A 24,696-nucleotide genomic window follows, 5' to 3' on the forward strand; every position below is an offset into this window, starting at 1 on the left:
GGTTGTGATGTGCATTATTGCATGTGCATTATTAAGTTTACATTTATAAGAAATAGAACCAAGTTTATAATGAAATGCACTTAGTCTTTATTAACGCGATATAAGGCAATACAAGATGAAATGGTTTGTCATATATTAACGTATAGTATGCTCAACTTGACTGAATACAATGTATGATATGATTATAGCCGTCATTCAGCTCGTAAAACGGAAGCCTGGCCTATTACCTATTTGCCAAACAAAATAGTGACGTATTCAGTTCTCACAGTATCTTTTAAACACCAATGCTACTTTTAACACTTTTAGTTATTGGTCTTACGTTAACAGTGACAATGCAAGACGCCCTGCCTCTGGCCGACCAGCCACAGTTGCTGCAGCCTAACGCTCGCCGCGAGGAGTTGTTCGGGATGCCTCGACAGCCGGTCACCGTGCCCGCTTCGGGTGATGCCCCGCCGGGGGTCAATAACCCACTAGAAGGTAAGAGATTCATCATTAATGTCAGCTTTAGCAAGAACTCAAGCCTCCCATAAACGCCCTACATCCAATGTCTTTCTAAGTTCAATAACTGTCAGACTACCTAGTGTAAAACACACTGTGCTTTTAGTAACTAGCTACAGTTGCTACAACCTTATGGTCTTCTTAAAAGCCGCGGCAGCTGGGAATAGTCTTCGCTCGAGGTCAATTACTTTCTATAATGTGCAATTGACTTTCAGTACTGTAAATATAATGAATGTGTTAACCCGCTAGTGGTGCCCCGTCGTCTCGGCCTATCATCGCGCGGCCCCGGCTCAGGCTCGGGCGGCGGCGGCGACCGCGCGTGGTCTCCCCCCGCACGCCCCGCCTCCGCTCCCCCCGCCCCGCCTGCACACGACCACGTGATGGCGCGCGACGAGCCACAGGTAGTGTAACATATAGCTTTTTATGTAACGTCAAAACCTTCACGCGTCTTGCCACTCCGGTATTCAGATAGTTCAAATTTAGAATAAGTATTTTCAGACAATTTATAAAAATAGAAGGTAGTTCGCAATGTGACTGCGTTTGTATTGTTTCTTACTTGGTTATTTCGCAAATGTATGAATGGCAGGTATCACTCTTTTTGGCGCATGCATTTCAAGACAGATGGTCAATCAACTCGTTGAACAGGGCGTTTGTATGAATGGCCGCCGCAGACCGCCGCCGTTTTGTTTTTCATGGTGATTCACATAAAATGGAAGCGTTGGTAGAAGATGACAATATTAATTAAAGATACGAACATTTTTTTTCTCAAAGTACCAAATTAATATACTTTATTTTTTCGTTATAGGACTTGTCATGCACAAAGGATGTAGGAACTAAAATGGATGTTGACACCGATGGAGAATATCTATCAGACTCAGATTCGAATGAAGCTAGAACTGTACCTAGGAAGAAACATCACAGGTATGTTATGAATAATGTCTTTTCATATTTTTTTTAAGTTGTTGCGAGCCTTTATGTTATATTTTTTTTATTTTCTCTCTTTTGCTTAATCTTAGAGGAGCAGAGAGGAAAGTTCCTACTATATTATAAATGCGAAAATATCTCTGTCTATCTGTTTGTTACGCTTTCACGCCTAAACCACTGACCAGATTTTCATAAAATTTGGTACGATGATAAGACTTGACTTGACCCTGGGGGAGAACACAGGCTACTTTTCATTGCGAGAGGAGAAAACCACGCGGTTGAAGTCGTGGGCAAAACCTACTAAGATATTTAGGTTCATGACGTATTGATGTATCATAATTATTATGCATCGTGCTCCTCTCCAGGGAGGACGACGAATAAAACAAACATGGCAATGACATGTTCATATATTTTCAGACATCCCCATTCGGTGATGACGTCATCGGGCAGCAGTTCCATGCAGGAGTCGACATCGCAACCTTCGGAGTTCCACACGCTGGTCGACACTGCTTGCTCCATAATTGAGGCACCACATCAACAAATTGCCGCATCGCCTTCTCCAGGTATTTCATAACAGTGTCCAAATTCATGATTTGTTATATGTTAGAGAAAAAAATGCGAGTGATTATCAAATAATTTTGCTGCTCCAATTTGAGCAATCGGCGATCATCAAAATTAAACAAGGTCGAAATCTAAATAGCTTTTAATATTTTCTTTACTGTGCAAAACTGGTGTGGTGCTAATTCAGGTGTTATGTTCGATTGCGCCCTCACCCTTGGAGAGGAGCTCGGAATCTCGGACCAAAAGACCACGCTCATGTAGCCATGGGATTTCCATGGATTTACAAACCATAACTGCCGTTATAGAAGTTAGGTGGGGTGCGTTGCTGTCGCTTTTGTTTCTTGTCACTCTACAAAACAAAACTTCTGCAGCAAGACATTATAAACATGTTATTGAAACTTTTATTGTTATATGTGCAGGTCCCAGTAGTTCATCCGCGGAGCCGCGCGCGTCGTCGTCGCGCAGCCCGGGCAAGACTGTCATTGTACGTGCTGTAAGTCGCTCCACTTATTTGGGGGACTTTTTATTATCAAAATTCATTCCCTACCACTTCAATTGGACGTAGTTTGCTTTGCCCTACTATAACTTTTTTTTTAATTAATATTATGTGAAGAGATTTTGGGTCATTTATTTATTGCATGATAATGAATAAACACAAAATGAATAAAGTAGGTTATATTATATATATTTGCTAGAATGGATGAGGAAAATTTTGTGATCATAAATATGTATTTTAATGATTTGCTGCGTTAAATTCAACAGAAGGAAACAATAGTGAAAAACCTGTTTACATATACATATATTTATAATTACGTTTCTCTCCAGTCAACAGTCTTAAAAAGACTAAAAGACATGTTCAGCGTTCATAATTAAATTAAATGGGAATATGTTTAGTAATCATCATGAAAAATGTACTGTAAAAATACAATTTGATTCAGGGTGAGTTGTTGAGCGCGGCCGACCCGTTGGAATCGCAGGAGATATCTGCGCACGTGACGGTTGAAACTACAGGATTGCCGCCGCCGCCACTTCTGCCCTCACTCAATACTCCATCGCAACCGTAAGTATAACAAAGTGATGAAGTTTGCATACACTTATGTTCGCTAATATAAAGGAATTTGCGAGTAAAAATTTGGCATGTCTCAAATAGCTTTTTTCAATATTTGATATGGGAAAAACACTAATCATCCATTCCATGTACTTTTTCTTTATTCACAGGAGGACATGTCCATCGCTCGGCGCCTCTGTTTCACATGATTTACTACTTGGCCGATGGCGTCTATCTTTAGATCTATTTGGGCGAGTATTCACTGAAGATGTGGGCTTAGAGCCTGGCTCGGTGGTGGATGAACTTGGAGGGTTCCCAGTCAAGGAAGTCAAATTCCGCAGAGACATGGAAAAACTACGCAACTCGCAACAGAGAGATTTGACATTACACAAGGTAATTAAATTTTCTTGCAATAGGTGACCTAAATGAAATCTTTGCTTGTTTGTTTCTCTGATGACTCACGGTAGTGTTTATTTAACCACTTCAAACGGATATTATCTCAGTCGCATGATGTCCATGAATAAGTTTTGTATAACAAATCTGTACATTTCTCAGATGGAACGCGACCGCGCCAAATTGCTACAACAAACTTTTGCTGAACTGAACTCGGCGTTCGCCGGACAGAACCGACGCGCTCACAGTGCGCAGCCGCCGCTCGCCGTCAACCGGGTCAAGGTGACCTTCCGGGATGAGCCCGGGGAGGGCAGCGGCGTCGCCAGGTCCTTCTACACGAGTGTCGCTGAGGTAACTGCCTTATAGTGCCCAAAACAGTCATTTTCATAGTGCGAGTCAGGCGGTGTTGAAGAAAGAATATTTTATGTAGTAGCGCTCCCCTGTCGTTTGTTGGTTTTTAAAAATCTGTATATGTATGTATTATATGAGTACTTAATGCTAATTCCATTCTCTATCAGTCAACCTTAAGAAAATAGCAAACAAATAATATAATCAGGTCAGGTCAGATAGAAGAATCTTTCCTAGGGTAGGAGCACCAAGTTTACATGCCCACAATCAAGGCACTCCCACTGAATATACCTTTAGTCTGTTAGTTTTACGGAGTGAGTGACGTTAAATTTCTGGTCATTGGAAACCTCCTTAGCAACTTATTTTGCTGTTTCAATTACATGACCCTATGTTTATTGAAAACCTAACTTGCAAACGAACTTATTGAACGTTTGTGTATAGGCTTTACTGGCGAACGAGAAGCTGCCACCGCTTGAGCCGGCGGCGGGCAGCGGCAGCAACAGCGCCAGCGCCAATGGCAGTGCCGGCGCCGCCAGCTCCGGCAGCGGCGCGCCCGGCACCGGCAGCAGCGGTGCGAGGTATGTACGAGTATCTTAACCTTCACGCGCTTATCTTAGAAGCCGCAAAAATATAGAGATGTTTTAGGCATGTTTAGGAAAAAAAAGACGTGATTGACTAAAAATCAACTCTGAATTCTTTTTTAAGGGTATCTTAGAGGTAAAAAGGGGACCCTATTAATAAGCTTCCGCTGTCTGTCTGACAACAGGTTGTATGACATAAACAGTGATAGCTACAAAGCTGATTTTTTTAAATTATGACACATAATTTAAAAGGATCAGTTTTAAATTTTATGTATACATAAAATTGAAAACAATAAAATATAAAGTAGTTATTAAACTCCCATACAACAAACGTATTTTATCTATCGACAGCGCCGTCTTATGTCTTGGAACTTATTAGGAGTGGACATGCAACATGGTATGTATTGACCGCGTTGCAATTCTACCAATTATAGAATACTGAACAAACAGGTAGAAACGTGTATATAACCAATAAATATTTAATTAACAAACGTGACTCGGACTTGGCCGGTTTTCACTTCCTAAACTAGAAACAGTATTCTGACTTCAATGTTTATTTTCAGAAGCGGTGCGGGACGTGCTCGGTCAAAAGAGGCGGCTCGCCGAGCCCCGGGCAGGCCCGCGCCGCGCCCGCCCGCCGCCAGGGAGCCGCGCAGGGTGCTCAGTGTGGATGCCCGGCCGTACTCGCCACAGGTACCATTACAGAAAAACTGGCCTTTTTATAGTTTAGTCGAAAATTGATTATCATTCATTGTCTTTTTTCGACAGATTCTACGTAAGGCAGATTCTATATTGAAAAGATTAAAGAAAACTTTATCTTACCAACAAATTGCTTTTTTCGGTTGATATATGAACTCTTTCGAACGGTCTAAAGTTCCCCTAAACTATAGACCGTTCGAATGAACCCGCCCATCGGTGGCAAAGTTCCTTCAGCTCTCACTTATAACCCAAAGGTCGGTAGAGCCCTGTGGTAGAGCCATTGGGTGGCGGTAGGATAGTTGCTGTCTTTGCGCGAAGACCCGTATTTGTCCTATATATACTTAATATGTATTTGTCATACGAAGTAGCTTAATAATCTGTGCTATGAGATGTACTAATTCATCTTTTACAATAAATACTGTTTTACTATTTTAGCAAACACTTTTTAGTTGTTTTTGAAAAGTAGGTATACTAATAGCATACCTACTTTACATAGCGGAGGAGTTACAGGAGATGGTAAACTGTATGCATGAAGCTTTAAAAGAGAAAGGAATGAAAGTGAACGTAAGTAAAACTAAAACACTGGTTTTTGAAATGGAGAAAGAAATGACAGCATGTAATATTTTGATTGGAGGAGAAAAAGTGGAGCAAGTGAAAGAGTTTGTATATCTAGGATCAAAGTTTACATCAGATGGCAAGTATGATAGTGATATTGAAAGGAGAGTGAACGCGGGGAACATGGTGAATGGAGCTTTGCATGCCTTTATGAGCAGTCAGAAACTATCCAAAAAGGCTCGACTGGCTGTGCACAGGGGCGTGTTGGTCCCGACATTAATGTATGGGAGTGAAAGTTGGGTATGGCAAAAGAAGCATGAAAGCAGAATAAATGCAGTGGAAATGAGAGCGTTAAGGAGTATGATGGGTGTGAAATTGAGTGACAGGATAAGGAACAGCGTGATAAGGGAATGTTGTGATGTGAAAGAAGATGTAGTTACAGGAATAGAAAAGGGTATGTTAAGATGGTTCGGTCATGTGGAGAGGATGAATGAAAGCAGGTTGACTAAGCAGATATACAAGGAGAGTGTGGAGGGAAAGGTCGGAGTGGGAAGACCTAGACGAACGTATCTTGATCAAATTAAGGACGTCCTGGTAAAGGGTCAGGTCAAAAGTACCCGAAACCGCCGAGCTTGTATGAAGAGAGTTATGAATGTGGACGAAGCGAAAGAAGTATGCAGAGATCGTGGCAAGTGGAAAGAGGTAGTCTCTGCCTACCCCTCCGGGAAAGAGGCGTGATTTTATGTATGTATGTATGTAGGTATACTAATTTAATATTTCAATGCACAGGCTGCTCCAGGCACAGAAGGTGCTGGATACAGCGGAGATCGGCCTGGAGGTCACAACGAACATTTGACACTTCATCAGGCTCAGTTAGGCGAAAGGTTATATCCAAAGGTATGTAAGAAACTGTCTCGTGCTCAACACATTTGTTTACTACTTACATTTGTTAAATATGACTAAGTTTACTTTTCTTCTCAGTAAATAAAAGCCATGTTTTACCCTAGCTGAACATTTACAGAAGGGAAAGAGGCGCGATTTTAAGTATGTATGAATTTTTTTGGTAACCGCCTTGAAATATAAAGGTGGTTCTCAGATTCACCTGTATATTATTTCGCGTTTCGCTGAACCGATTTTGATGCAGTTTTCAGAAAAGCGTTTGTTACACTTAGGTTGTAGCAAATTAACCAACATTAAAAAAATTATATACATATTCTTAAAATAAATTTTCTGATAAAAATGTATTTGTGTGCAGGTACATTCGCTCCATCCAACGTTTGCCGGCAAGATTACTGGCATGCTACTAGAATTGACGCCAGCGCAATTACTAGTTTTACTTGCAAGTGAAGATGCCTTGCGGCAGAAAGTGCGCGAGGCGATGGATCTCATTGTTATGCATCCTTCAGAGGCCATACTCGGTAAGAACAAGATTTTCGATTTTCCAGACATCCTGTATATCGTTTGTGTTTCGATGCCTACTGCTAAGAATGCTACAGAGTATTTGCTATTCTGAGGGATGGATTAGCTTGCATAAGCTTTTTTGGGTATTCGTGTTGATTTTGTATGAAAAAATATTGCTTATTTGGTAAAGTTATAGCTCTGACAAGCCGCTACCCTGTTGCCTACGCTACTGTTACCGCTTAAGTCGAATTCGACGCAAACTAATCAGGGATATTTTGTGTTTCACACTAATTTGTTACCTATCTTCCTCAGGAGTGACCGATGCATCTTATTCGACAGATCTAGACGTGTTCTCGTTATCGGAGCGCGGGAGTAGCGCGGGCGCGGCGGCCGGGCCGGGCGGCGCGGCGGGCCCGTCTGCGGCGCCGCCCGCCGCTGACGACGCCGCCCCACTCTTCTACTCGCCCGGGAAGAGGGGATACTACTCGCCTAGGCAAGGGCGTGCTACGCCGGAGAGGATTAATGCTTTTAGGAATGTCGGCAGGTTAGTTGTCGTGTTCCCAGGTGCACCCTCCGAAACTATGAGTAGGCTTCAGGGGTTCAGGGCCCGAGTGGGAAGGTTATCCCGTTTTTATCCTTTTCCCTATATTCAAAGTTAGTCTAGTAGTACTAAAATAGTAGTTAAGTGAATTTCGCTTCACACGCCCTCAACCTACAATGCAGTCTATTCAGACGAGAAAACCCTCAACCCATTACTAACAAGACTTTGTAGTCGCTTATCATGGTTCTTAACTTAAAGCGACACCATCGCTTGACATGCATACAACACAAAGCTTCTTACCGAACTTTTGTTTTCAGGATAATCGGTCTATGCTTACTGCAAAACGAGTTATGCCCTATGTTCCTCAATCGGCACGTGCTCAAATACGTACTAGGTCGGCCAGTACGGTTCCACGACCTGGCATTCTTCGACCCCGTCGTGTACGAGAGTCTAAGGCAACTCGTCGCCGACGCCGAGAGAGGAGACTCGCAGACGCTGTTCGCGGCACTTGACCTCAACTTTAGGTAACTAAAATACCTCAACATTGTTGGTTTGAGTACTTGGAGCTACTATTAGCCGAGTTTTCATGAAGACACAGATAAGGTGGATAAAACGAAAGGATTGTGGCAAGTTGAAAGATGTATTCTGCCTCTGGTAAAGAGGCAGGTTCATATGCTTCATAATTTCAACATTTTGTATGAAACAAACCAATGCGATTTAATTTTCATACATCCAATCGTTTTATTGGACAGTTCGTTAATGTATTTTTTATTCTAGTCTAAATATGTGCGAAGAAGAAGGCGGCGGCTGCGTGGAGTTGGTCCCCGGAGGACGCGAGTTGGAAGTGACTGCGCTCAACGTGTATGACTACGTGCGGAAATACGCGCAACACCGTATGTTACTGTCACAGGAGAAGGCTCTAGAGGTTAGTTTGATATTTATGGGAATCCTTCGAATAGTGCTCGTCAATAAAAAAATTGTCAATTTAATCAAATGGCATTTTGCACACACACACACACATATTTTATTTCAATAAGTTTCAATTAAATAGTTACACTAACTGTATAACCATTTTCACAGGCAATGCGTGTTGGAGTTCTCGACGTACTTCCAGAATCTGCTCTAGAAGGCCTGACGGCGGAAGATTTGCGATTGCTGCTCAACGGCGTCGGTGACATCAACGTGGCCGCGCTGGTCTCGTACACCAGCTTCAACGACGAGAGCGGCGAGCCTCCGGAGCGCCTCGCACGGTTTAAGCGGTGGCTCTGGGCGATCGTGGATAAGATGACGCATCTCGAACGGCAAGATTTAGTGAGTATATTTGGTATTAGTCACCCTTCATGCCCTGGCCGCCGCCCGAACACTGACAATCCAACTCAGTTCCATGATTTGTTTTATCGACAATATTGTAAACGTTATTTTTACTTGCAGGTATATTTCTGGACTGGTTCACCTGCATTGCCCGCGTCGGAGGAGGGTTTCCAGCCGATGCCGTCCGTGACGATCCGGCCCGCGGACGACGCGCACCTGCCCACCGCCAACACCTGCATCTCGCGCCTCTACATCCCGCTCTACTCCTCCCGACACGTGCTCAAACACAAACTACTACTCGCCATCAAAACTAAAAACTTCGGCTTTGTTTAAATTGCTGCCAATATTATATCTCGTTTAGTTTTAAACCCATTCATGTAAGACTGCTCTTATATTCTTGTTAATTTTGTAAGGTCGTCTTGTTTTGCGTAATACGAAAAGCTTCTTGCTGTAGCGAATTGACACGTTGTACTGACAGAGGACAGTGGTTTACACATCCGAACCGTATGTTATATATTTTGGAAAATCTTTAATTGCTATAGCTGTTGATTGCGATTGATTTATCTGCATCTTGATGACTTTTACATCGACAAAAATAGACTTAATTGCAATTATGAATAGTGTCTAGATTTGACTGAATGGGTATTTTTGACTGAATAGTATCAATATACATACAGTAATTTGTTTCTTGATTGAAAAAGCAAACTAAACAATGGTCTGCACAAGTATATATATGATTACACATAGACTCATAGACCATAAGTATTTAAAAGTTGTTCAAAAAGTAACTATAGAACATGTTGCTCGTTCAACAATAGATTACAAGTGATTAAAATTAAATCTTTGTTGGCACCTTCAACTGGCCTAATTTAACAGTGCATTTTAATTGCTTTCCCTATTTATTACATTCTGCTCTAAGAAAGGCAGCACTATTCAAAATATTCAAGAATATTTGATTTGTTTATATAGCTTTGTTATATAGTAAAAATTATATAAGAATAGAGTATGATGGGAATATACTGCTGACAAATGGGGCAAGCTTGGGCGGATAGGCGGATCCGAACAATGGTGGTATTTGTGATATCAGAGGAAGTATTTATATGCCTCAATCTCTAAAATTAAGATTATAATTAGATTTTCCTTTGATCAGTTGTATTAATATGGTTCATAATAAACAATCTCAAAATGCTTATGCAGTTGTTTTTGTTATCTCTTGAATGCTATGTTTAAGTTTTTCACAAAACTACAACTGTTACCGAGATTTTTAAAAGAAAATTAAGTGATATGTAAATATATAAAATTTAATTAAAAAATAGTACACATGTACAATATTATTCAACCTTAAAACTATGAACACACAATTTTGACATGGCGGATCAATAAAACATTATTGGGTCAATACAAATTGAGAAGTGGAATATGGTTATTTGGACATAGATTTTTCAATACATGTGAATAAAAGTAATTATGTATATAAATGAGTAAGTAGTGGGTAACTTGAAATTTTTTTTAATAAATTGTTCTATGGTTTTTAATACAGTAAAACTCCAATTATCTGAACTCCGACTATCCGAATCGCCGATTATCCGAATCAAATCAATCAATCCGAAAACGGTTGAAGACCGCAAAACAGCTTACATTGACGGAGATGTTTAAAAAACAATGATTTTTATTTCTAAACTTGTACATAAGTACATTTTATTTATATTTAAAACATGTGAAAATTTCATGTTTCTTTCATTTAATTCAATAAAAAAATAGTGCAATATCAAAACGTAGCTTTTATTCTCACCAATGGCAATTTTTAAAAAAAAAATCCGATTATCCGAATGGGTCCCGGTCCCCATTAATTCGGATAATTGGAGTTCTACTGTATATTGTTTTATGGCTTGAAATTATGATAACCTGTGTGGCTTGCATTGTACAGATATATGGTAAGCCAAACAGTTAGTTTTTTAGTGACAGCAATACTCTTGTACTGACCTCATGGATCATTGCTATCATATGTCTACACTCTGTGAAGTAACTCTTCAATAAGTACCATTTATGATATATCACATCTATAAGTTACAGCAATCTTCTTGAGAAAACAAAGTAAATCCTCTAAGAGTTGTCAAAATTTTTGTCTGGCTGGGCTAACAACCAAGCTGTTGTATTTTTTGATGTGCCAGTCATTAGTGCTTTTGAAAAGTAATTGTCATAATTATTAACACAAACAGTGGCTGCCTATGCTATAGGAAGGAATTTAACCACATCTGTCAGACAAATTTAAGTTTGTTTATTGAACTTTTGACGCCATGCTTAGTTCAGTGGATATTTTTTTATATATTCCATATAGTATACTCAAATGACAAATATGTAACAAAGCACTAGTTAAATTTGTACTCGGGTAAGTATTCCAACACATTTCGATTAATGCCAAAATTAAAAACCTTACTATAACAGAAAAATTACAAGACCAAAGTAAATATGGAAGACTATGAAAATACCAAGAATAAAATTGATAATGTAGACTGCGGGCACAAACTATACCAATGAAATTTACCATAAACATGGGTAATATGAACAGCTGGGATAAAATATCAAAGTTGATACTGTAGTGTGGTTCTTCATTGAAATCTAATGATTTTTTTGATACTGTTTTTTTTCCTGACTTTTGTGATGATTTTTGAAGCATTGCTTCAAAAGAACCCAAGAAATCTTCCTGTTCTTTGGTCAATTTCTCATCATTGTCTACAATTTTTTTGCCAGGTTTTCTCTTTGCATCTTTTATTTGCTTTGATTTTATCTTACTTTCTCTATTTTTAGCATCAATCTGGGGCTGAACTTGCTTCTGGACATATTTAAGTCTACAGTAGCTTTTAAAATATTGTACACACATTGGTAAAAATAAAATTAGCAACATAATGTGAATTCCAAGTAGAGTAAAGTGGAAACACTTGTTTTCAAAAAAGTCAATTTCTAGGAACCTATAATTTACAGTCCATGTGTGATTGAAAACACGACCTATATCAAAACTGCCTTTCAAATAAGCCACCGGATTACCTATTAAGAATGGTAGACCCAAAATAAGTTGCAATGATCCACATATAAAGAGTTGTTTGATTGTGTCTTTTAGACCTAAATTTACTAAATAAAAGAAGAACAAAGCTGGGGCATATAGAAGAATGTTCATTTTAACTGCAACTCCCAAACTATAAAAAATGCTTCCCAAATTCCATTTCCCATCAATGAAGAAGTTAAGAGAAATATACAAAAATAAAACAGCAATGGGATCATTAAACAAACGTAATACATAAATTGAATGCATTCTGTATGATGTTAAAATAGTTATAACAAGAACATATGGTGGCACTTTTCTAGTTTTGATATAAATTCTTAGTACAAAATAAAGCTGTAAAAGATAAATTACAATGAACATGTACTGAGCAAGTTTAATGTTCTCACCCTGATTAGTGAGAAAATAAAACAAAGAATATATGTAGACAAAACCTGCAGGATATACAAGAGGTCCAGTATCTCCACGAAGCTTGCTGTAATCAAATGTTCCATTCAGAAATCCTTCACATTCCTGCATATAGGCTTTCCAGTCGATCTCTGTATATGGGACCCTTTCCACAATTAACACGTTTATAATAAGTTCTGTGATGATGATAAGAAAAGCGACAAAGGGTATTTGGGCCGGGTTAAGAATTAATCCTTTAGCATAGGACCATGTAAACATCTTCTTTATCTGATAGAATATATCTTGTACTTTAGTCCGATTGCCCATTTTATTATGAAAATTTTATTTCATAGGCGAAACTTTTCTTTGGACAGTTGATTATATTCTCTTGCTATATTTACTTTAAATCGTTTAATTTTTCAATTCTATTTTAGGATTAGGTCACATTACGAGCTCGAAGAATACCGGGCCCAGCTAAAACCAAAAATATAGTAATCAGCTGTTACAGTGACAATGACGTTAACTTTTTTTAATTTAATGCCACCAAAGTGGCACATACAATTCTATGGCCTTGGATTCGGGTTATTCGATGTATGTACTATTTTACAAATAAGTTTATAATGTAGGTACTTCAATATTATTTAAAATTCTTAACGGACTCCGGGACCCCAACCACATCAGTGGAGAGGCCAATCATAAGCTGAGAGGTAGACGATAATTTGATGCAATAGGAATGATGACAAGGTCTTGAAATAATATTAATTTGTGAATAACATGATAGAATACACGTAATTAAATACGTTACGTGATTTTTTAGTTTTAATTTTCACGCCCTATATCTTTAATACTCATTCAAATCAAAGTACGATGGGTAGGTCCATTTAAAAAAAATCAATATGATTTAAAAATAACTCTGCCAGGAGTGAATAAACTAAAATATGGAATAACTTTTATTAAGGCATCATATCCATAAACGCAATAAGGTAGCTGCCATACAAATAAGATTCATAATGCGAACAAAATACTAACATCGTCACACTTGAGTAACGTTTTGTAAGAGGCGTTTTGGACGAGTCCAAATAATGTGTTATATTATAATACTTCGCATATCTGAGGTAGATTATTGTTTGTTGATGCTATTATTTGACCAATGATATAGCTGTTGTGAAACTAAATTCACACGAATACAAAAATAATTTGTCATCATGACTATTGGCAAAGTCAAAAAAACTGTAATTAAATTTACTACCGCATCAAAAGTGCAAGTGTAGAAGAAGCGACAAAATAAACTTTAAAACCCTCAAGTTGGTGAAGCCCTTGTGGTTCTTGGTACTTAAGAATAGGATCACTTCTTTCCTTTCCCATGGATGTCGTAAAAGGCGATTAAGGGATGGGCTTATAAACTTTGTTTTCTTCTTTTAGGCGATGGGCTAGTAACCTGTCACCTAGTATATTTTTTGTTTTGTATTTTTTTAATATTGTTTCAATTTCATGATTAAGGCGTGGTCTGGTGAGATGTGTGTAGGTACCCTAAAGTTATTACTGGTCAGGCTGAAACTGTGGTCTGATTTACAGGTGCAGGTGCAGGTGCAGTCCAGGGCATGTTGGTAGTTAGTAGTACAAAACTGTCAGATGGCTAATATTTCAGAGCTAAGATGACATAGACAGAGAACATATATAGGTATGTAAATTATATGGTAAGCACCGTTCTTGATTCCTAGCAATAACGATTGAACAATTATTACTTACTTCCAACGTAAGTATAGTGTAGAAGTAGCTATTAATTTTTTTTCAATAAGTTCAGTCCATTTCAGCAGTACATCAATGAATGTACCTACTTACTTACTTAATTCATCTAGTAAATTTGCTAAGAGAGTTTAGATACCTACTAGTGAATTTCAACCTTTATAATGACATTCGACATAGGAAAATTTGGTCATGAAAGCACATTCATTTAGCTAAACGTTATGATACTCATATCAGTGTGATTGTTTTCGCCTTTAATTTTTATGGTTTATTTAGTGAAGGGCTTTATCGCAGTCGCGACCCTGCCCATTCATTCGTCCTCAGATAGCTATGTGTACATAAATCCCAAAGATTAAAATATTTAGTCACCATAACACGATTAACTGAAATTAACAAACAACAATGACTTAACCATGAGTAACATCAATAGTGAATATGTTTTATGGTTATTGTATAGAATTTTTTTTGTTAGTTAAGGATTAAGTGGTGTATAGTCACTGATAATTACTTGTAGGACAGGGACTTTTTTTCGTATAAATATGCGATTCAATCAGGATATAATTCATTGTTTTATAAAATCTTACGATGAAGTGCTATATATTTTTTTTTGTGTTCTTCATTGTTTCATGGGGAAATGGAGGTAGGCCAGTTTGTAACTAAACCACTGTTTATTAAGTTCTGTTTCACTATCTGTACCTTCTCATCGTCGTGGGTCCGTAAAACAAACAAACAATTTTTTCTCATACCTACAACTCAAACTCATTTCAACTATTTACATTTAACGCTTTTGTAGTATCTTCATTTTGGTCAATACATACATATCTACGTATATCACGTCTATATCATTTGCGGGATTTACATTCGATTAAGAATCTCAATGTTATAAGCCGTTTTCTTAGTCGCCTTTTACAAACCTGAGATTCTTTTCTAGGCGATGGGCGAGCAACCTATCACTATTTGAATCTGAATTCTATCATTAAGCCAAATAGCTGAACGTGGTAATTCAGTCTTTTTAAGCCTGTTGGCTCTGTCTACCCCGCAAGGGATATAGACGTGACCATTTTAATTTCGACACCACCGCAACGGCCTCGATGGTCCAGTGGTCGGCGCGTGAGACTGTGAAGTATGCTGTCCAAGTTCGAGCCCCAACAAAAACAAGATATTTTTTTATTAATTTTTTTTTACTACGCTTTTATTAGCTTGGGTTGTATGTATGTATGTATGTATGTATGTATGTATGTATGTATGTATGTAACGGAATCTTTGAGCTTAATTTTCACTGATTTCTAAACGTCTGATCAACTTGAAACTTTGCACACGTATCAAGGACCGATGACAATGCAATATTTTGATAAGAGTTTCTCATTATCCTTATTAAAACTGCCAGGATTAATAAATTCATTTTTAGATCCTTCGTATGAGAGTAAGAGAGACAGAGATAGCACCATTGCCAGTAATCTCTATACAAGAAACCAAGAAGTTCTGACGTATAAGGAGTCCAAAAAGAGATGTAATATATTTCCATATAATGTTACTATTAACCTGAGGCTTTTTTATTTCATCGCATCGCTCCATTTAGAATTACCATTAGAAACAATAGTAGAATTAGTAGAATATTTTAAAACAATAAAAAATATATAAGTAAAAAAACAAAAGTAATAAATGAAAATTGAACAACTAAATTTACAATAATACAAGAATAAAGTTACTACCTACAGAACTTTGCGATATTTAATACGTATTTAACATATTAATGCAATTCTTGAATTAACATTAGGTATCTTTTGCCTATTTATAATAGCAACACTGTAATACTCGTTTAAGAAATGAGTGACATTTATTTATGTCAAATAAGTTTTGCAGTAAGTTTCGAATTCGATTAGAAAACCTGTAAACTTTCTTTCTGTTTTTTTATACCGGTGCCTGTGTATTTACCTATTTGCACTTTGTTTTGTGCTGATAACTTGTCGTTATTTGTAGTTTGGAATCTTCCGTTGAGTCGAGCTTTGTTCTTCCGGATATTCGTGTGATTTTGTCATCTGAGATTGGACTCTGACTGTGTTCACTGTGTTGTGCAGATATTTTTTAGATAGGACTCCTGTAAAAAGTACCTGATTATTTGAGATAGGAGTCCCAAGTTTGTGTTTGTTTTTGTGAAAGACAGTTTTACAACGAAAGTTCCACGATGTCTTCCGATAAACATTGTTGCGTTCCTGGTTGTAAAGGCAGTGGAGGTATGTTTGAAATATTTTTGTTCCTGTATCAATCTGCCTCTTAATCTTGTGGTTTGATTCCTGGCAAGGCCACAATCGAAAATTATTATGTTTGCTGGATAGTCAAAAATATTATTAACAGTGATTTATCACTATAAAATTCTTTTCAACTGGGTTTAACAATCATCATACATACATATAATCACGTCTATATCCCTTGCGGGGTAGACAGAGCCAACAGTCTTGTAAAGACTGATAAGCCACGTTCAGCTATTTGGATTTAAGATAGAATTGAGATTCAAATAGTGACAGGTTGCAAGCCCATCGCCTAAAAAAGAATCATCATTATGAGAATATTATGAGATTTAATCCAATCAGGCCACATATAACTTTAAGAAAGTTAGTTGTGAAAACCTCCGGCGATGGGTGTATGGTTGCGAAAGTTTTTTCTAGTAAGATAGTTATACTAGAAGTGTTAACTTCCAAAAAATAATTGTATAAAAAAACTAAAAAACTACGCTTTTTATTGCTAATCGAACTAAAAAATAGAAAATAAATAATAGTTTAAAAAAACTAAAAAACTACGCTTTATTGCTAATCAAACTATTTTAATATTTACTACATCAGGCACCCCACGCTTTTTACTCTGATTTAAATTGTTTTGTTTATAAATTTAATTTTGTTATAATTTTAATCAGAGGTAATTGACTATAACTGATTGTTTGACTTACTACTACTGTTTTATAATTCCTTTGTCATTAATTTTTATTTTCTATTTTTTAGTTTGATTAGCAATAAAGCGTAGTTTTTTAGTTTTTTTAATTGTTGTTTGAGTATTTTATTAAAAAAAACTGAAAATCAAAATATTACATATAATAAAACGGCAAAAATATTTTGTCTGTACTTACATTTAATATTTTGACTGAAACGGATAGAGATTTTTTTTTACACATTTGTCTGTCTGTCTGTATCTGACTGTATGATCAAGGTTCAACTCGAAATTTACGCGGACGAAATCGCGGGCAACAGCTAATCAATAAATAAAACAATTCTAGAATAGAGCAAAGAATAAGCTTTTAATTTAAATAATACCTATATACCCTTTGATTTAGCGTCGTTCGTAAAATTATATTTAAAAATATCTGACCCAGCTGGATGTTTCCTTCTGTTCCTATTTCTTGATATTTATAAAAATAAAAACATATTTTTTTTTCAATCTCACATCTTTTTGTTGAGATGTAGGTACAAACTTAAGTAATATTACGAGTACTACTAGCATTTGCAAATGGATTTAGATGCAAATGTCTAAATAGATTTAGAAATTATTAAATAAAAACAATCACTATTCCTTAAAAGCTTAGATTTCGCTCTATGGCATAAAGCTTAGGTATCAATTGTATAAATATTGAATAAAATCTCGGGTGTATGCCTTCTTGAAAAAAACATTATCCAAATTTCAGTTGGAACCTTGGTTATTGAAGTCGGTTGACTGAAAATTATTAATTAATTAATTATATTCAGGTGCGCAGGAGTTAGGAGCCGCAGCTCGAAACGACTTGAAAGAGAAGTTACTGGCATTCTTTGACATGTGGCTTAAGGGAGAGTCTCGAACTGCATTACCTCTGCCCCCTTTGGATGTTATTTCGATACCAAAACTAGAGGGAAGTTTCAAGGAAAGCGGAATCAAGTAAGTGGCTATTTTCATATAATGTTATATCGTTCTAGATGACGGTAATAGTCGTAACTAAATACTTACGCTTTGACCACCACGGCACAACAAAGGGACGAGATGGACCTTTTTTAAAAATTACATTTCAAAAGACGATTTCAGGTAAGAATATAAAGGTATTTATAATAGGTATATCCTTTTAATAAATAAGAATCTTTATCGTAATTTTTGCTGTCCAATCATTGCTCGCTTATCAAGCGGGTAGGAAGGTCAATCGATTCAGCACACCCGTGACCAACGGTTGATCGATAGATCAATCACTCACATTGTTACATGTGAATGAGTTTGTTTTTTGTAGAACCACGACGTAAATTGAAAATCCGATCATTAATGCCCTAATTATACATCTATCTATCTTAATCAGTTGAAGTTAAAATTTGTGAAGGTTTACCGCTATAACACATACATAATTTTATTCAAATTCTTACTCTAGGTAGGTACTATTGTTTCTTCATCACTGAAAGAGGCGTATTTTATGTATGTAACATACGTAAATCACGCCTTTTTCCCGAAGGGGAAGGTACAGGTCGCATGTTTCTGCTTTCCACTTGCCACGATCCCTGCAAACTTCATGCAAGCTCTTCGGTTTCGGGCACTCTTGACCTGGCCTTTTTCTAGAACGTCTCCGATTTGATCGAGATGCACTCGTCTAGGCCTTCCCACTCCAACAGCCCCACTCACACTCCCTTTGTATATTATCTTAGTCAACCCGCTTTCATTCATCGCCTCGACATGACCAAAACATCTAAGCATTTCCTTTTCTATTCCTGTCACTATATCTTCTTTCACATCACAACACTCCCTTATCACGCTATTCCTTATTCTGTCACTCAATTTTACACCTGTCATACTCATAAGCGCTCTCATTTGCACCGCGCTTATTCTTCTTTTCTGCCACAACCAACTTTCACTCTCATATATTAGTGTTGTGTGTCTCATACATTATCAACACGCCCTAACGCAATTATCAGTATATTTGGATCATTGTAATAATAGAACCTGTGTCAGTACATTGTTTTTGGGGCCCCGGTAAGGAATCCCGAAAATCTTTCACCCATTTCTCTAAATTGCGTTATCTTGAACAGAGCTAAGAATTTAAAATTTTTGGGACATATTCTTGCTGAGGACCTTAAGGACAATGCCGATGTTGAATGAGAGTGGAGAGAACTAGCGTTAAGGGGCAACATGTTGATCCGTAGATTTGCCCGTTGTAGCGAAGAAGTCAAAATAACGCTTTTTAAAGCTTTTTGCCAGGGTTTTTACGCGGGCGGTCTGTGGGTAGGTACATTGTACTTACTGAAAGATCGCTGGATGCTATTCGTATCCAGTATCTAGGTATAATAATTTTTTAGAATGCTGCTAAGACTCCCTCGATTCTGTAGTGCCTCTGAAATGTTTGCTCAGGCAAGAACGGATGGATTTAATGCCGTGATGCGTAGGGAAATGGCATCTTTGCTTTAGGCGATTAAGAGCGAGCCAACAGCATCCTGAAAACTGAAGCGGATAGACCGGAAGCACCAATAATGCCGATAGCAAATCTCTTAGTTTTCTGTATTAAGTACTAACAAAGTGGACCATGAAAACCGAATGAATAAATGAATTAATTAATAATAAATGAATTTGAAATTGAATTACTTTATAATTGCATGTATATTGACAAATTATTGTGAAAAGGTAAACAAGTATCTTTCTAATCTAAGTTCGGGGAACATGTTTCTTTCATAAAATTGTATACTACCTATGTGTTATTTTTAGACTGTCCTATGCAACAAGTGATATGAAGCTGACTGGTTTAAATCAGTCCTATATCCAGGAGCTGGAAGCCACGGAGTCTGCCGACAAGCTGGCAGCGCGAGGGCGTCTGGTTGCTCCATCCCTCATGTTATATGCTGGTAAAGAACATGGCATAAAGGTCATGCCTTCGTTACGTAATACCTTTCCAAATCATATTATTAACTAGCTGTGCCCGCGACTTTTTCCGCGTGGAATAGTTATTTTGGGCATCATTGAAGCCCTAAAGGATGAATATCTTTTCCCGTTTTTTTCACATTTTCCATTATTTCTTCGCTCCTAATAGTTGCAGCGTGATGTTATATAGCCTGAGGCCTTCCTCGATAAATGGTGTATTCATCACAAAATAATTTTTCAATTCGAAACATAGTTCCTGAGATTAGCGCAACAAACAAACACACAAACTCTTCAGCTTTATAATATTAGTATAGATGTCGTGCCTATACGACAATCAATCCATATTGGAATGTTCATATATTTGTTGTGTCAAGGTGGTATTTGAACACGTATGTAGTCTACGACCTATATGCTATGCCACTATGGTGTTGAATGTATCATTTTCTTTGTATAAATAAATCATTGTTTTTTATTTACAGAAAAATACAAATTAGATGGAAGCGCTTATTTCTTTTATCCGATAAAAGGAGCGGGAGAATTATGGTGAGTTATTTTCCCTACCTACTGGATAAATAGAAGATACTAAACATATTTTGACGACACTGTCTGACGCAGAACTTGTTAAGGTAATGTAGGTATAGGTACCGACAGAGAGTGCGATAACAAAGATAATGTCTGCGGTTCTGAATTATGATAACAGTTTCTACCGGGCCCAACGACACAAATTTAGTTCAGATTACTTAACTATCCTGTGTATCTAACTATAAAAGGCATAGGTATGACGCCAATGAGTTTCGTTTTTATGCATTGATGATTTAATTATTTTGTAGGGCGAACTTTCACGATTGCGTCCTCGCATTCGACATTCAACTTGGTACAAACGGAAAAAGGACATGGGTCCAGGAACTTCAGTTCGAAGCAAATCTAGGGAAAATTGCGGTGAGTGTATTTTAATGATGTTATGTATATTTCTCCTGCTACATTTATTCTGAATATGATCATATTTTTATTTTGTCACGCTCAGAGGTTATAAAAGGTATGCTGTTTTTAAAAACCTACACGTGTGTCCCAGTATTTAATAGGTTCATACCATTTCATACTTTAATTACAAAGGGTATTATTTGTACCTACTTTTGTTTTTTTTTTGTTTGTTTGCGAATAAATTAAAAAACTATGCGACCGATTTTGACACATACCCCTAGCAATAGCTAAATTTAGAACACTAACTACACACTTTTTCAAAGGCAGCCAAATTTAGAAAACAATGCATTAATAATAAAACTTGTTGTTTCAGATCGAAATGTCCGGGACTTCATACCTGAACAAATACACTCTGAATAGTAAAGCCCCAGGTTTGTTCGCCAAATATCGCAAGGACATGGAGGCAGCTATGACGGAGGCAGTTATACCTTTCCTTAACTATTATTTAACAGACATGTCTTTTCTACAGATTCTAGATCTAATTACTGATGCAACTAAAACGCAACCAGAAGTAATATTGATAAATTCTATTTAATTATCTGAATTCTCGGTCTTTGAAAAAATGTATCGATAACAGTTTTCTTTTTCTTGAAATGAAAATGAATACCTACATCAATGTTACCTTTAAAATATTAGTTTTCTTCAGTCTATTTATTTGTAATGGCAAGGCACGTGCATATGGTACGGAATCGTACGTGAAGTTGGCTGGTTTCATGCTTCATCGATTCTGTATGTTTAGAAATAACCTATAAATTTAAGTAATTTATTTCATAATGTTAATTTTTAATTTATTTTATAAAAGAAAATAATATGACCCGCTGGGAACATATTAAATCATGAAACAAACCTAACGATCTATTATTTTTTCATAGTTATTATTCATGTTAGGTATCTTTAAAAAGAGTAGTACCTAACTCTATCGGCAGGTGATACGTGCATTAGGCTGTATTTTTATTTGTCATCACCTATTAGTATTTTACACACAGTACCAATACTTATATTAAAAGGGCATAAGAGTAAAATCTTACAAAAACTTCTTTCTAATATTTTTTACGATATGCACAATGTATTTAATTTTTTATGTAATTTTTGGGTACGAACTTTGACGGGGCTATATTCGCAAACGTTAATAAAGGCATATGACTTGTCTTCTCTTTCTATCTCTAAGGTTAACCAAAGAACTCATAGAGACAGTAGATACTTAGTTGTAGACCATAAAGGAGTTCAGTTGACTCGTTGCATAATTACTTCATTATGCAACGAGTACTTACTTAGTATACTCTAAGATTTGACCATTATTTATTCGTCAATTTATGCCTCACCGTTCGTAACTCCTCGTAAATTTAAGGTAGCTTTTGAGTAGGTACCATTGGATTTTATTACCCTTCCCTTCAACAGTCCGTTACCGAAACACGTTAGTTACAATATGTAGTTATATTAAGTCAGATTTGCGTGTGAATATCTAATACATATATTTAATTTTATGGCCGAGACTAACAACCAGATAATATTTACACGCGCCAGATAAAAATTTAGTAGTATTCAATAGTTTTAAATTTCATAATTTTTCTTGAAAATGTACCAGCACAACATATCGAAACTGAAAACAAAAACAATATAGCTTTTAACAATACACATATTTCTTTCAGCATTTAGTGTAGGTAGATATTTATATGGTATCTGGTATTGTATATACCTAATGGTAATGAATATCACCCCCATGTTATTACTTTATTTAATGTTTTATACATTAGCCGAACTAAAGGTTAGTAAAAATGTCCAAAAAAATAACCAATAAAGTCATCCTTTTAAAACAAAGTTTGAGGCCTGCAGAACAGAAGCGACAATTACGACAGTGACATAAGACTCGTGCAGTGTGCCGTTTTGGAATTAAGGCGCATTTTTAGTGCGTCGTCTTCAGCGACAGTGGGCAACTTTTTCGTCGGTCGTTGGTCGCCCGTATGCTGGGCACATAATTTGGCGACAGAGGTCGTTACGAAGTCAGCGGCATGCTGCACGGCCCTAAGAAACTATAAAAAGATGATAGGTACATCAAATTAAGATTTTGTTTATTTTAGTGTTTTTAACTTTGTTTTTAATTCGTCCCAAGCAGATACTGAAGTACTTTTTGGGCTGGGTAAGCTCTCATTAAGATGTTGGCTTGCGTCACGAAGGAGTCCATGACGGCGGCGCCTGTGTCGTCTCTTATTTCATCTAGAGATACCATTTTACTCACTGTTTCCCACAACAGTTTGTCTATAGTGAGCTGTAAACAGATATTTTTTTATATAATAAGTTATAAAATACCAATTTAGTTGAACATGCAAAAATTTATTAGTCAGGATTTTAAGCAAAGCTGTATAGTTGATAATATCCTATACGGCTTGTTTAATGCAGTGGTAGGTTTCTCGCCTGAGCACCATAAATCCCGGGATCGGTCCCCGTGCAGACGAGGTGGGTCGTTAGTCTACTATTATATATCTCTATTTAGTCAGCTGGTAGACAGGTAAAGCAAATATGGCATTAAGTCTACTTTTTGTACATTTTATTGTAAGCAATAAAGTTTTAAAATACATAAATACCATAACATCATCCACATGCGCCAAGACAACCAACCCGCCCAGTTGGAACACTGGCACGCCGTTATACGACTTCTTTGTGACGCTTCCCATCACCGTCGCCTGCGCGTTTTTCAAAGACACACTATAAACAAATGATACTAATTTATGAGATTAAAGAGTAAGAAATCTTGATTTTTATAACTACAACACACACATACATATTATACGTAAAATATATACATAAGGAGGAATGTATGAAGACTATATATTTACATGCTGCAATTTAACTCTTCAATTCCCATGACAAAATAAGTGAAAATATAATCATTATTTTTGTATAACATAACCTATTTTGTGTTTATATAAGCCTAAAAAAATAAAAAATAAATGTAGACTACCCCCTTATATTTTTTTCGGGGGGGTCACCTACAGGTGACACTGGGCATAGTATTATTAACATTTTTTCTTACAGTAGAAATAAAACATCTGGTTTTATAACAAAATGTATTTATAAAATGAAAAAATAAACTTATTTATTGTGAAAGCTATACCAACACTTTAGATGTAAACCAATATTGCACTTGGCACACATTTTTCTAGTGCGTTGGTGACAATAACCACATCTTCGTTGAGAGCAGACAACTTCAGAGTGATCGTCCGCACTTCCTGCACGCCTCACATCGGCAGGCACTCTCATCTGCATGGGAACACCACAAGCTGAATTACGGCTCGGAGATATGCCTAATTTTTGCAGATATATAGTTGCCACATTTCGCCGAAAATCGCAGTAGGTCCAGTTATTTTCTGATCGTCTTTTTATCAGCCATGCATTTTGACAAGCTGCATCTAATCCAAAAGCAAAGAGAGGGAACCACCACTTTTTACCACGAAGAGATACTCTCATGGAGTCAACGTTTTCATCAAAACGGTCTACCCCACCCATATACTTATTGTACATCTTGATGATGGCTGGGCAGTCGACTTGAATTTTTGCACGTTTTTTGTCCACAAATCCAATCCGATCCACTTTTGTTATAGTAACTCGAAACACTCCACGGGAGTTATCTCTTTTTGGGGATTAAAGAAAGAAAGAAAGAAAGAAAGAAAAATATTTTATTTGATATCACAAACTTAACTATACTAAGTAACAGATTTTACAATTTGTGCGTTTTTGTGAATATCAAAAAGGCTTCCTCTCAGCATAATGTTGCGGTGGTAACCACAACGCTGGTCTTCCGAGGACACCTTTTTTT

At 37.0% G+C, this 24,696-nt stretch overlaps 3 protein-coding genes across 6 annotated transcripts in view; 2 read left to right on the plus strand and 1 right to left on the minus strand.

Moving 5' to 3' along the window:
- The window catches only part of LOC106136954 (E3 ubiquitin-protein ligase UBR5), a 31,786-nt gene extending 21,734 nt beyond the window's left edge, over positions 1 to 10,052 (plus strand). For 2 of the 4 annotated variants that reach the window (XM_060954661.1, XM_060954663.1), the window contains exons 35-51: positions 328 to 477; positions 748 to 899; positions 1,304 to 1,419; positions 1,840 to 1,985; positions 2,403 to 2,476; positions 2,922 to 3,043; positions 3,202 to 3,424; positions 3,587 to 3,775; positions 4,214 to 4,350; positions 4,917 to 5,046; positions 6,397 to 6,504; positions 6,863 to 7,025; positions 7,321 to 7,552; positions 7,867 to 8,073; positions 8,327 to 8,474; positions 8,630 to 8,860; positions 8,981 to 10,052. In XM_060954661.1, the coding sequence (XP_060810644.1) occupies positions 328 to 477; positions 748 to 899; positions 1,304 to 1,419; positions 1,840 to 1,985; positions 2,403 to 2,476; positions 2,922 to 3,043; positions 3,202 to 3,424; positions 3,587 to 3,775; positions 4,214 to 4,350; positions 4,917 to 5,046; positions 6,397 to 6,504; positions 6,863 to 7,025; positions 7,321 to 7,552; positions 7,867 to 8,073; positions 8,327 to 8,474; positions 8,630 to 8,860; positions 8,981 to 9,193 (2,741 nt within the window). In that variant the 3' untranslated portion in view covers positions 9,194 to 10,052. The remainder of the gene's footprint in view (positions 1 to 327; positions 478 to 747; positions 900 to 1,303; positions 1,420 to 1,839; positions 1,986 to 2,402; positions 2,477 to 2,921; positions 3,044 to 3,201; positions 3,425 to 3,586; positions 3,776 to 4,213; positions 4,351 to 4,916; positions 5,047 to 6,396; positions 6,505 to 6,862; positions 7,026 to 7,320; positions 7,553 to 7,866; positions 8,074 to 8,326; positions 8,475 to 8,629; positions 8,861 to 8,980) is intronic. The other 2 variants (XM_060954664.1, XM_060954662.1) reach the window with 2 other exon arrangements.
- Positions 10,053 to 10,143: 91 nt separating this feature from the next.
- On the minus strand, positions 10,144 to 12,799 carry LOC106136955 (lethal(2)neighbour of tid protein 2). Its single transcript, XM_013337657.2, has one exon. The coding sequence runs from the start codon at positions 12,630 to 12,632 to the stop codon at positions 11,139 to 11,141; it is 1,494 nt and encodes a 497-aa protein (XP_013193111.2). The 5' UTR covers positions 12,633 to 12,799; the 3' UTR covers positions 10,144 to 11,138.
- Positions 12,800 to 14,411: 1,612 nt separating this feature from the next.
- Positions 14,412 to 21,699, plus strand: LOC106136928 (uncharacterized). The gene is made up of 6 exons (XM_013337602.2): positions 14,412 to 14,691; positions 17,786 to 17,951; positions 19,749 to 19,885; positions 20,381 to 20,444; positions 20,732 to 20,840; positions 21,196 to 21,699. Exons 1-6 carry the CDS (start codon positions 14,637 to 14,639, stop codon positions 21,415 to 21,417), a joined length of 753 nt encoding a protein of 250 aa, XP_013193056.1. The 5' UTR covers positions 14,412 to 14,636; the 3' UTR covers positions 21,418 to 21,699.
- The last annotated feature ends 2,997 nt before the right edge of the window (positions 21,700 to 24,696 follow it).

This window comes from Amyelois transitella, chromosome 4, assembly GCF_032362555.1.
Source record: "Amyelois transitella isolate CPQ chromosome 4, ilAmyTran1.1, whole genome shotgun sequence".
Taxonomy (NCBI): Eukaryota; Metazoa; Arthropoda; class Insecta; order Lepidoptera; family Pyralidae; genus Amyelois; species Amyelois transitella.

What these genes read in the sequence shown, in the direction of transcription:
- LOC106136928 (XM_013337602.2), top strand. Translation starts at nt 14,637, where the DNA reads ATGAAGTGCTATATATTTTTTTTTGTGTTCTTCATTGTTTCATGGGGA. An exon ending in ATCCCTCATGTTATATGCTG is followed by an intron (nt 19,886 to 20,380) that starts GTAAAGAACATG and finishes TTTTATTTACAG; the next exon opens with AAAAATACAAATTAGATGGA. An exon ending in AAAGGAGCGGGAGAATTATG is followed by an intron (nt 20,445 to 20,731) that starts GTGAGTTATTTT and finishes ATTATTTTGTAG; the next exon opens with GGCGAACTTTCACGATTGCG.
- LOC106136955 (XM_013337657.2), bottom strand. Translation starts at nt 12,632, where the DNA reads ATGGGCAATCGGACTAAAGTACAAGATATATTCTATCAGATAAAGAAG.